A 12,134-nucleotide genomic window follows, 5' to 3' on the forward strand; every position below is an offset into this window, starting at 1 on the left:
ACAATGAAAAATAGTCGTCAAAGTGATGTCGTTGAAAGGCTTAAGCCTCCTGTTCCTGAGAGGCCGAAATTGGTGTCCAGGAACCTGCAAACAAAATATGTCCTGGATGAAAACCTGAAAGAGGAGAACAGCGAAAGAAATAATGAAGAAAGTGGAAAAGACGGTGGTTATCATTCCAGCGAGACGAAGGAAATTAAAATCGATCTGGACGACGGTGAAAGAAGACTTCTAATCAGCGATGCTCCTCGATCTGAGATGGAACCTCTCTGCTCAAGCCTGGAAGACGAAGATGACAAGGAGGAAGGAGAGAGTGACGATGTCAACACGTCATTTCTACAAAATGAAGAGCGAAAGGGACCGGTTACGTCGGTGATGGTGTTACCTTCGATCAGTATTGCCCATTTCTCCAAAAAAAAAAGAGCTCACTCCTGCTGAGCCTTTAAGAAACGTCGAAGAAAAGATCACCATCGAGAAAGAAGAAGGCAGCTGTGAGGGCAATGAAGATGATGAAGAAGACATTTCTGGGAAAGAAGTTCTATGTTATGCGTGGCAGATTGCTAAAGGGATGGTAAGAACTTTTTCGACTGAAGAATGTCTTGAGCAATTTAGTTATCGTTTGCAAATCACAAAAATCGGCCTCTTCACCGTATTCAAAATACTTAACTACTAGTTTTTCTGTGTCTGCAAGTATTATGCTATCCGGTCATGAGACGGCAGATTTTTCAAGCATTCAAAATGCTGCGTTAATTATAACACACCATTATAGAGCTAACTACTATCTTGTTGAATTTTTCGTGAAACATAGCACACATAAAATTTATATTGAGCCATTTGATTAAAAAAAAAAAAAAAGGTCAAAAACGAGTTTTTTTTTTATATCCCGAGAAGCCAAAAAATCACTTAGAGCCGTCGTGAAGGTACCTATTGAAAAACAGGTCTGTTCGTATTTTTGAAAAGGTGTCCAATGAATACAGCCATATGACCTGAATAAGGCTAAGCTATCAGTTATTTAATTTGAATCATACAAGCCTGACATTCAGGGACGTTGCCAGCTTTTTGGCTAGTTGTAGGCCTGGCTGACTTTCATTTCCACATATCCTGAAAATTGTACGCATGACCAGGACGTATGACCTCACCAACACTTTGAGCTCTTGTGTTTTTTCAGCTGACTCCAACAACGCATAATTTATTACAATGCAGGCAGTAGAGTGATCAAACCAAAAATTTGAAGGCCGGGCCTACAGGGCTATGGGCTGGTTACGCCCCTGAGAAAAGAGGGGAAGTAGAGGAAAGAAAAAGCAATGAATAAATTTGTTTTCGGGACTGGAAGACTGAGCAGCAAGGACTTTCTAGATAAATACTCCCGTAATCGAATCTTGGAAAGCACAATAAACGGTCTGCAAGTGGAACTGATGATTGAAGCTAAGGGATTGCTTTTGTAAACGGCCACCATGATGGTATATGCTAACTATTGTAAGCTCAATTGATATATCTGGTGGCTCAGCTGTATATTTGGCTTTTGGGTTTAGCAAATAACACCCTCCCGGTGATCCGCATAACTCTGCCTCATCCAATAATTGCTGTTTATTCATTGGTATGAATGAACCTTTTTTAACGAAAAAATCTAATCTCTAAATGAATAATGTTCACTGAGGAATGCCGTTTTGGGTGACTTCGAAAAAGAAATCAGCATTATAGTAAGAACCAATAGCTTTCTTTTTCTTTTTGGGGCGTGGCAGTCTAAGGAGGTCTTTATTCCACTCACCTTAAGTCTCCCTGAAAAGTAGCATTTAATTAAGTGTCAACAGGTGTCAACGGGCTTTCTTCTGGGGTTGAAATCTTAACTGAAAACCTTATTTTTCAGCCAATATTCATCCCTTCGAGTTATCGAGGGTAAAGTTGTATGAAAGTGATCTGAAGGAAAGCAAAAATTACTTCGAGTTAGCGGGCGTTTCTAGTTAGGAGGGTTCGAGTTACCGACGGTAAATCACAGTAAAGGAAATCCAGGGGAAACCGATTCTGGTTCGAGTTAGCACAAGGTTCGAGTTAGCGAGGGTTCGAGCTGGAATCGACTGTAGTTCACTTAGTTTGTTCAACTTTGACGGCTTTTTGTGCTGGAAAGTTCACGTCGCGGGGGTTTCTTGGCCAATTCCTTAATTTGTTTCTTGTTTTCCAACAGCTGTGACGGAAATCCTCCCTCCATTCTTCATGAATAGGCCGAAGATCACTTCCTCCCGCTTTCCAGTCCGTTTGCCAGGCACAGCGTGCAGAAGCCTGTTCCAGGCTCTCGATAGTAAGGGTGGCACCGGCAAAAATAAGGCAAAAAAGCGTAAGGCACCGGCAAAAATATAAAAGCGTGATCTAGGAAAAAGGGGTGGTGGCGGGCTATTTTTGAGCCTGGAGCAGATGTTTCATTGCACCTGGTTGCTTTTCCGCCAAATCGTTAAATCGGCAGTTCGTGTACAACGATATCCCGATTAAACTGCTATCCCCCTGCCATGTCCTAAAATCGAGCTTCCATTTTAATTTCATATTGGGATCTGGTAACTAAAAATTCTTTGAGAAATAGTTTCGTTATTTCTCTGCCAGGAATACTTGGCCAGCAAAGGATTCATTCATCGTGACCTGGCAGCCCGTAATATCCTACTTGGCGAGGACAGAGCGGTGAAGATTGCTGATTTTGGTTTGTTACGTCACGCAAATGAGAGTGAGATATACGAAGTTACGAGCGTACACAAGCTACCAATGAAATGGATGGCACCTGAGGCGTTGGAAAGCGGCATTTTTACTTTCAAGACTGACGTGTTAGTATATGTTAACGAGGTCACAGTTAGGCCATGCTTAGGCTTCCCGTGATGCAGTGTGAAGTTGAGGTTTTAGATAACATAGACCTTACAATGTACTGTTTAGAACTGTCTGAAAAAAAAAAATTACAATTTTGATCATGACACTATCTACAGTAGCGGTTATCACTATCTAAAGAAATACTCAAGCGTTTGGAAAACATTAGCCTGTTCCAGGCGTGAAACTTGAAAATAAGATATATAAACAGAATCTTTGAGCCACTGAAGTTAATCTGAGACCATCTTGGATCCTAGATTCCAAGCTCCACATCCCGCATTCCAGATACTAGATTCCGGATTCCAACCCAGTGTATTCCAGACTTCAAAAGGCCCAGATTCCAGAATTTCATAGTAAGCAGGATTACAGATTTTAAAGTCCATGACTCCACTCAAAAATTTCCTGGATTACCATCCATGAGGCGAGATAAACAAAATTGATATTTCTATGAATTTAATTCTTGCTATTTTTTTATCTGCTTCCTTTTAATGCAGATGGTCTTTTGGAGTTGTTTTGTGGGAACTAGCCACCATGGGTAAGCTAGTTTTATAAATCTTTGTATACTGATTCAGGTAGAATAATACTCTAGTCATTTTGTTATACCTGAGGAATCCCCAATGACAGTAGTTAGGGAAAAGCTGACTGTTCAGTTTTAGGAAAGCAGTCACCGGAGAATAATGTCATGATTGCTAAACAACTAGAAAAAAATAATAGGCTGACTTCCGCCGCTCTCCTAACCGTCTTTACAGGGGAGGAGCGCAGGCTCATAATAATCCAGTCTATAAGTCATACCCTTAACCACAACTTGACGTGATATCACGTGTCACTTGGCAAAAAGAATACTCTGTAATGGTAAACTTGTACATTACGTTATTTTAATCCCTCCTGGAGGTTGGTAAATTGATAGTACATGATGGTCATTGAACTGAGTGGAGAGCAATTTGGTCAGAAATCATACGCGTGATTTCGAGCGCGAGTTCGATTTGAGATCAGAATTATGATTTCAGACTAAAATTGCACGACAGGAAGCGAAATTATCACTTTATTACAGCCATTTTGAAATCGCAGAATTCAATCTGTACCAGCAGTGATTGGCCGTGGCACCAGATAAGTTAGCTCGTTATCCCCCATACTCGTTAACATATATTCTGAAGCCATGCTAAGAGATGCTTTAACTGGTGTGAATAAAAGTATTCGAGTGGGAGGTCATCTCATTAAGACAGTGAGCTTTGCGGATGATCAAGCAACCTTAGCCAATTCAGTTAAAGGTCTGCAACTTATGATGGGTAAAATGCAGTAAAGCGCGGGGCAATATGATATGAAGATCAATGTTAAGAAGACTAAGCTGAAGAAAATCAGTAACAGGCCTGGTGAGGAATTCACGATATTTCTTGAGGGTAAACAATTAAGCCAAGAATCGTCGCACTTTAACTACCTTGGGAGCCTCATTACACAGGATGGATCCTGTGAAAAATAAATTAGATCGAGAATAGCCCGAAAACGCGTTTACTAAGAAAAAAGAACTGCAGACAAAAGCCTTCAGCGCGCTAGCCTTTGTCTGAAGAAGAGAATTATAAGGACTGTCATCTGGGGTACTCTTCTGAATGGAGCCGAATGATAGACCTTGAAGAAAGAGGACGTGCGATGGCTGGAGAGCTGTGGGATGTGGCTTTGGAGAAAGATTTTAAACATAAATTGGTCTGACAAAGTCTGTAACGAAGAAGTATTGAGGCGTGTCGGTGAGGAGAGGGCCATCATATCTGTTATCAACAGAAGACAGAGAGTCTGACTTGGTCAAACCCTACGACATGGTGATCATGTCCCATTAATTATTGAGGGAAGAATACCAGGAAAGAGACCACCTGGAAGACCTCGAGCGGGAATGCTGGATAGAGTGAAGGATGGCAGCTCTTACGTAGCGGTCAAGATGCTTGCCTTAGATCGAGAACCATAAGGAAGGACTTGCCTGTGGGCAGATCAAATAGACTGTTAAAAAGCGGAAACAAAAGGGCTTTTACATCTCATTTTGTATTCGAAACAGAAATGATACGATATAAAGCAAGGTGCAACGGTGCGACGTGGTTTAGAACATAAATAACGCGATTTAGAACAGATATGATTGTGTGATTCGTAAATAAATAACACTGCTGAGAGCCAATCAGATTGCAGGGATCACCAGCGATTTCAAAATGAAAAATAAGAAAAGCTTAAAAATCTTTGATAAGACAGCATTGATCTTTATTTTGTTAGTTTAGGGGGTACTCCATACCCTGGGATAAGTCCTATGAGGCTTTGCAGTTTACTTAAATCTGGATATCGGATGGAGAAACCCAACACGTGCAGCGATGAAATGTAAGTCAGAATAGAAATAATAACAGACATCTAAATAGAGGGCACGATGTAGAAATACTTACATAGTCCTTCAAACAGTTTTTTTTTTCTAAAATTGTCAGCCTTTTCCAAGGAGTGGAAACTGCAGCGCGCCCCTTTCTTTTACGTTACCTCATTCTAAAAAGAACCTATAGAACATAAGTGTCTTCAATATTCAAAGTAAATGGAGACATATCTTTGTGTAGCGGGTTTTTAAACTATGGCTTCCTTTTTCAACAGATACAAATTGACGATGGACTGCTGGAAGGAGGATCCAAATGAACGACCCTCATTCGTTCAACTAATACCGATACTGGAAGAGATGATGACAGAAGATACCCCTTACTATTATTTCAGACTACTGGATCAGAACCAGCCATGTTACCGTGAGGCATCCGCTACTAACACCAGTAAAACTAGTACTCTTGATACCAAGCTGTAATTTCTGTAGGGGCTCTATGGTTAAATATTTGTCAAAGCACCCTTTTTTTCTTTAGATTGTTATAGGGGTCTTGGAGCGGGGGGAGGGGGGGAAGCTCCAATATGAAAGCATAGGGGAATGCTCGACGGATAAGTAGATTAACAAGAGAGGATAAATGGGACAGAGAAGGCATCCCCTATACACACCCTATTCCATAGGTAATTCGTCTCGAGTTATTTTTAAGACCACAGATCCCAAGGGGGATTAGACAACAGCCAATCACGAATTCTTCACGAATTGAGGCAGAAAAAAATGGCGGAAGACGCGGAGAGCAATATTGCTATTCGTTTTGTCGAGGAAAACGACGTAAAGAGAGATTTCTGCTAAAGCTGTGTCAGCGAAACGGAAATTAAAAAAGAATCGCCCTGGCTCTCTTGTACAGAGCTAACAGTACTGCAGGGAAATCCTTAACACAGTGAATATTCTCTCAGGATCATTTATAATTTACAATTTGAAAAGAGCATTTTCTGGTTTGATTTTTATTCTTTTATTAGTCTTTTATTATTCAACAGAAATAACACTTGGGGTCCTATAATAACAATAATAATAATTTAATAACTTCTAGAGCGCTATTTACATTCGCTGATCAACAGCGCTCAACAACTTAAAAAACTACAATAAAATTCAAATTTGTAAAACCAGGGGGGGGGGGGGTGATGAACTCGCCAATCGCTCCTATAGGGATCGCGCGGCCGATGATCTTGGCCATCGTGACGTCACGAGAAATTTATCTCGGGAACTTTAGATGGTTTCATCGAGCGAAATTGTTTCGTGGTTTCAAGTGGTAAAAGTCGAGACGTTGCGATGAAACGACCGAAGGTATGTGTTTATCTATTAATGCTATATAGTAAAATTGCAATTTATTCTAGGAAAGAGCATTTCCATCGTAAAAAATCAAGAACTTCCCGAGATCGACCAGATGGTACAACTCATACCGGGGCGTCTTTAGAGACGTATAACTAAAAAGCCCAGCAGAATTTAGTCTCGAGAAAAACAAATGACGTTAATATGGTATAGGTCTCTCAATTAGTGATAAAAGTGAGTCATCTAATAAGTTAGCAAAAATGATCAGTGGGATAAAAGTCGCAAACCTCAGGGATGTTTACAAAAATTGCGAAAGTGGCGTGGACAGGTCACGAAACATAGCGTCATGATGTTCATACTAGACTATTAAATTGTGTAAACAATTTATTAAAACTAAACAAATGTAAGAAGCAAGTGGTTTTTTTTTATAGAATATGGGCTATGATCTTCAAGGGTTTTGGAAGGATTTCGTGTTTGGGTCAAACGTATCAAAATGTTAACTGAATCTAATCGTCGCGCGATAACCAAGGATATTATTATAGCTTATTATATTGCAACTTTTCACTATAAATTACGATCATTTTGTCAAAACATTCATTGCTCATGATGGAGATAAGCTCACATTGCCTTTCTCTTTGCTTCTTCGCCCCACAAACAAAGGAGAACATGGTTTTTATCCAGTAAATAGTCAAACAGAATCTATCACTAGGGTAAAGTGCCGTAAGCTAAAGTTTTTTATCAACATCAACATTTTTAGGGCTTTATGCAGAGAATCCAGGAGGAGGAGCCGTAGAAAGGATGGGTATGTAGCTGTGCCTTAATCGCTTTACAGAGTTAATAGGAAAAAAAACTAGAAAAAGCCAAGAAAACGGACACTAGTAAGCATTTTAATGGTGTAATATTGAAAATGTGTTTCCTCGGGCGTCCGCATCTTAAAAATGAGGGGAAAAAAATTTCTAAGGATATAAAAAATTGCAGGATTTTCATGCGATGAATATCATCACCCTTCTCACACTTTTACCATATAAAAAGAGACTTTTTTTATGTTACATTTTTTCGGTTTTCCTTTTTGTGTAGTTCAACTACACGAGTTCATTCATTAATGCTTTTAACTTACTTGGACTCCATGCTATTGTCAGTTACATCAAGAGTGACATTGTCCAGTTCCAACAATTCGGGGCCTGCTCGTACAGTTTTATCACCCAGCTGATGTAGCTTTGTGGTAATTTCTTCGTAGGCGTAACTCAGTAAAGACAATCATTCCATGACTATAGGTGTTCCATTATAATAGCTCTAAAGCCTTTCTTTAAAATTTGCTGTTGTACTGCCTCTGCTAATATATTTCACATAGCCTTGCCATTGCTATTGTATGATTACAGTTAGGATGACAGGTATTCATTTCGCTATTGGTTTAAGATTAGAAACCAGTCTTTGGATTATCTTGATAGGTTGCTTGAAGTTACAAAAATTTATAATAGACCTATTCGGCTAACTCAATGTTGTACCCAATTCAAACCCTTTGGGAATAGAACGTTTTGTTTCAGGAATTTCCATATCATTTAAATGTGAATGCCACATTATAATGCAAATACAATACACAAAGAATCTTATCCCCGGGAGATTTGAATTGGGTACAACATTGAGTTAGCCGAATAGGTCTATTCAAGGGAGAAATATTTTTTTACCATTGCTAGGGGGAGGGGGGTGGTGGTGTTTGTGGTTTTACTCACCTATATTAATGTGAAGTTTAGGGAGTAGGTGAGGAAAACCATTAAAATATATGATTTAAGAGATGCTTAACAAATAATTAGGGATTTTAAGTGATAATATTGCCTTTATTGATTTATTTTGTTTTGACTTTTGTATATATAATAATCTCTTTTTATCTGACTGATTTTATAATTAGGTGCTTCCTTGGTTGGGAATACTCTGTAGATGATGAGAAAAAACATGCAGTGTATGATGGAGGAGGTGCTGCTTACTGGATGTCTGTAAAGATCTAGTATAATAGATTCCACGAAGAGAGTAGTGCGGTGCGAGAAGTGGAAAATGTTAGATGGAGTGGATTCCATGGAGCAAGAAGAGACCATACAGGATACGAGAAATTAGAAGAACCAGTTTCCTTTTATTTTTTATATACTGAACAAATGTGTTTTCTTTCTTGCATAACAGGTCTGACTTAGACTTGTTTACATTTAAAAACTTTGCACATTGACTTTGATTAAAAGAAACGGTTTGTTATCAATAAAATTTTCTTACACTGGTGTTTTTCTTTTACTTCTTCTTTAACTTTTTGGTCTCTTCTAGAATTTAGTTAGCCAAGCAGTCTAGCTGCCCTGCCATTAGTTGCAGTTGGGCAGCTATCCGTTTGGCCTCTATTACTGTGTTTTTAATTTCTTTTGCCTTTTGTCTTAACCTTTCTTCTTTTCCTTCCAAGTCTTTCTCTTCTCTTTCAATTTCCTTTCTTCTCTCCTCAATCTCAGTGGCTGCCAGTCAGCTCCTTACTTCTATTTCTTCTTCCAGGGACAGCTGTAAAAATGAGTAACCCACCTATAATAATCTGTCTATTATTGTTAATTTATCTTACCCCCGTCTATACAATAATAAAATATGATGAGCTCATCCTTTAAAACATAAAGCATCCTATCTCAACAAACTGTTGAAAGCCTTGTTTCATCAGGTAGGGGGAGGGGAGGTGAGGTGAGGTAGGGTAAACGCAAATAAAAATTGCCATAGGGGAATGGGGCGGGTTTCAGAGAAAAGGCCTGTTTCCATACGTTTTGACGTCATTATGGTACCATTCGGCTGAGCCCTATGTGCCTTTTGTTATTTTAAGATGCCTTTTGCTTTCCCAGAAAACCATGAGATTGGGAGTCTTGCCCTATCAGCACTTGGCTAGTGTCACCAGGGGACTTCTGTAAATTATATAAATGAGTTACAGTACTTTCTCATTTCATTTTTGTTTGTATAAAGCTTGTTTTACTCATTTGATATCTTAAAATTTGAGGTACAATTTGCTCCACACAAAAAAAGATATTAATGCAAATGTATATCATCATATCTCTGGGAGTATTCCAAATGTTTCTGCCTTTTATTTGAATGGTACTTAGCTCCTCATACAGACCTGCCAACCCCTGATAAAGGAAAATCTGTAGACTCATGAAAAAAAATTGGGAGATTCTACAAAAACTAGTTTCCCGATCAAAATTAAACGACCCCTTTTCCATTAGGGGAATCAACTGTTTATTTTAATATAACCTTGCTTTAGTGTGGTCAGTTATGTAACAAATTAGATGCCGCTTTTTCTTTGATGACTTTAAGAGGCCAGAAAATAGGTTATCACTGTGACAAAACATACAGCAGAGTCATTTCTTTGGGCTAAGACAACTTCTTGGCTAAAATAGTCAAAGCTTATCCAGGCACAAGAATTTCCCCCCAAAATTTATGTTTTCATTCAACAAGGTAATATTTCAATTTAGAATATTTCCCAGAAAACCATGAGATTGGGAGTCTTGTCATGAGACCGTGAGAAAAGTTAAAAAATCGTGAGACTCACGGCAGAATACGCTCTTCTCAAGTATGGTGATATGCCTGTCTAACCTCGTTTTTGAGTAAAAAATCCTTTGAAATGCTAATCAGAAGATGTTTTCGTATTTGAATTTCAAAAGAATTTTTACCTGTAAACGAGGTTAGACGGGCATATTACCATATGTGAGAAGAGCGTATTGTGAGAGTTGGCAGGTCTGTCTCATATGACATTTTCTATCGAAACCTGTATGTAGCAGGAAGAAACTTTGTATCAAGTGGGCACTACAGCATTCTCTGAGGTGTCCGCTTAAATTATACAAGTTTCACTGTACATTTTTGACTCCATTCGCACTAACTATTGATGTGGAATGATGTGAAATTGCTTCATGCATAACAGATGCGGCTGCATGTAAATCTTATTAATTTTTTTTGCTATTTATGAAAACTTAATGTAAGCTTAAAGGTATTACAGAGAAATATCCTTTGCTTCAACAAGATGGTACAACCTTCAAGTGTTAAAAAAATATATATTCCTGGTGTAATTATTATAGATACATAGTGTTGAGGGAAGTCTTTGGTTTCCTTTTCCTTAAAACCGAAAAATAATTGACTTACATTGTGCCGGGGTAACCGAGTCGAGGTCATCTGTTTATATCAATATAAGCGCACTCGAATGGACTGATCATTTTTACTGCCAATTTACCCTACCCTTCTGCCAAGTTTCGAATTTCCACACCAAAACGATTTTCTAAAACATGCGATGTTAATATGCGATCATGCAAATTTCTGCGACAAATATTCCACTTGAAAAAATTGGCTTAAACTGTTTACGGGGTAATTATCAACAGAATATAATACAATTAACTCTCCTTCTCGGAAAGAGCTGTTGCAACTATACTTTCCCTCTAACAGAAACTACTTTAAAGTTTACTTATCCCGAAAAGACAGCTTGAATAGGTGATACTATTGGCATTATGGAGAGATAACAGCAAAGTAATGAATACAATTGCATCAGTTCTCCCTCTACCTTAGCGGCTACGCTGGCACACTCGAATGGACTGATCATTTTTTCTGCTAGTTTATCTCAATTAACTTTAGAGACAATGCTTTCCAATAGAAATAAACCACCCTTATGCCAAGTTTCGATGTTCAACACCTCACCGATTTCGAGAAAATGCGATATTACTGTGCGAACATGCAAACTTTTGCGGCACATTATTGCACTCGAGGAAATTGACCGAAACTGTTTACAGCTCTCATACGCGTTATTTGTCGGATTAATACACAATTCACTCACCTTCTCGGAAAGAGATGTTGCAACTGCACTATCCTACCGTGACAAAAACCATTTTGGAGCGTCAGTATCCAGGAAAACCAACTTTAAAAGTAGCATTTGGAAATGGCAACGGCGCCATTTTCGAAAACTCCTCGAAATTGCGCGCTTCTCTCTTCGTGACGTCACGATGGCCAAGATCGTCGGGACAAACAAACTAGGGAACTTAAGAACCACGACGAAGTTCACGACGACGACGTCTGTTGACTGGGAAAGGACTGGAACGAGAACGTCAGTTTCGGCGGGAAAAAGGAAGCTTAAGATGAAGTCGATCGGTAGGTCGACGACGACGACACCGAATGTAAACAAACATGTAGAAGTAGTACAACTGTGATGTTTGTTCGCAACAAAGTTTTTTCGCAAAGGCGTCTTTTAAGACGATGCAAGATCTTATTTTATAAGCCGTACGTCTACTTTCATTGACGATGAAGAATTTTTAGTGTTGTCTGACCTTTTCGAATGGAAAAATCTCTACTTTCCGTACGAAGGTTATTCAACTTTCAACCTGAATAACATGACCGAGTCCGAGTGTCTGTCAGAGTTTAGATTTGGAAAAAGAGACATTTGTTTTCCATAGAAAGTTCATTTCCTCTATGTTAAAGATATATGATTTGCCTGACCTAAATACGTACAAATAAATTTGTCACTTACGAGTTCGGTCGCTCGGCCTGCACAGCTCAGTGTTGTCTTCGAAGTAAACACAATTCATCAGTCAAATTTTCAATCAACATCGCTTGTTAGGAGAAAAAAGAAAGGATACCTGGATGTACGAGGTGA

The 12,134-nt window shown here is 38.9% G+C and overlaps 1 protein-coding gene and 1 long non-coding RNA gene across 2 annotated transcripts; both read left to right on the top strand.

Annotated features, from left to right (window-relative positions):
- LOC140925385 (fibroblast growth factor receptor 2-like) lies at nucleotides 1-5,684 on the top strand. The gene is made up of 5 exons (XM_073375360.1): nucleotides 1-568; nucleotides 2,590-2,804; nucleotides 3,336-3,376; nucleotides 5,097-5,193; nucleotides 5,452-5,684. The coding sequence occupies exons 1-5, from the start codon at nucleotides 566-568 to the stop codon at nucleotides 5,651-5,653; spliced, it is 558 nt and encodes a 185-aa protein (XP_073231461.1). The 5' UTR covers nucleotides 1-565; the 3' UTR covers nucleotides 5,654-5,684.
- Nucleotides 5,685-6,412: 728 nt separating this feature from the next.
- Nucleotides 6,413-8,534, top strand: LOC140925383 (uncharacterized). The gene is made up of 3 exons (XR_012164394.1): nucleotides 6,413-6,511; nucleotides 7,254-7,298; nucleotides 8,403-8,534. It is a non-coding gene; the product is annotated as an uncharacterized lncRNA (long non-coding RNA).
- Nucleotides 8,535-12,134: the final 3,600 nt, after the last annotated feature.

This window comes from Porites lutea, assembly GCF_958299795.1.
Source record: "Porites lutea chromosome 5 unlocalized genomic scaffold, jaPorLute2.1 SUPER_5_unloc_2, whole genome shotgun sequence".
In the NCBI taxonomy this organism is placed as follows: Eukaryota; Metazoa; Cnidaria; class Anthozoa; order Scleractinia; family Poritidae; genus Porites; species Porites lutea.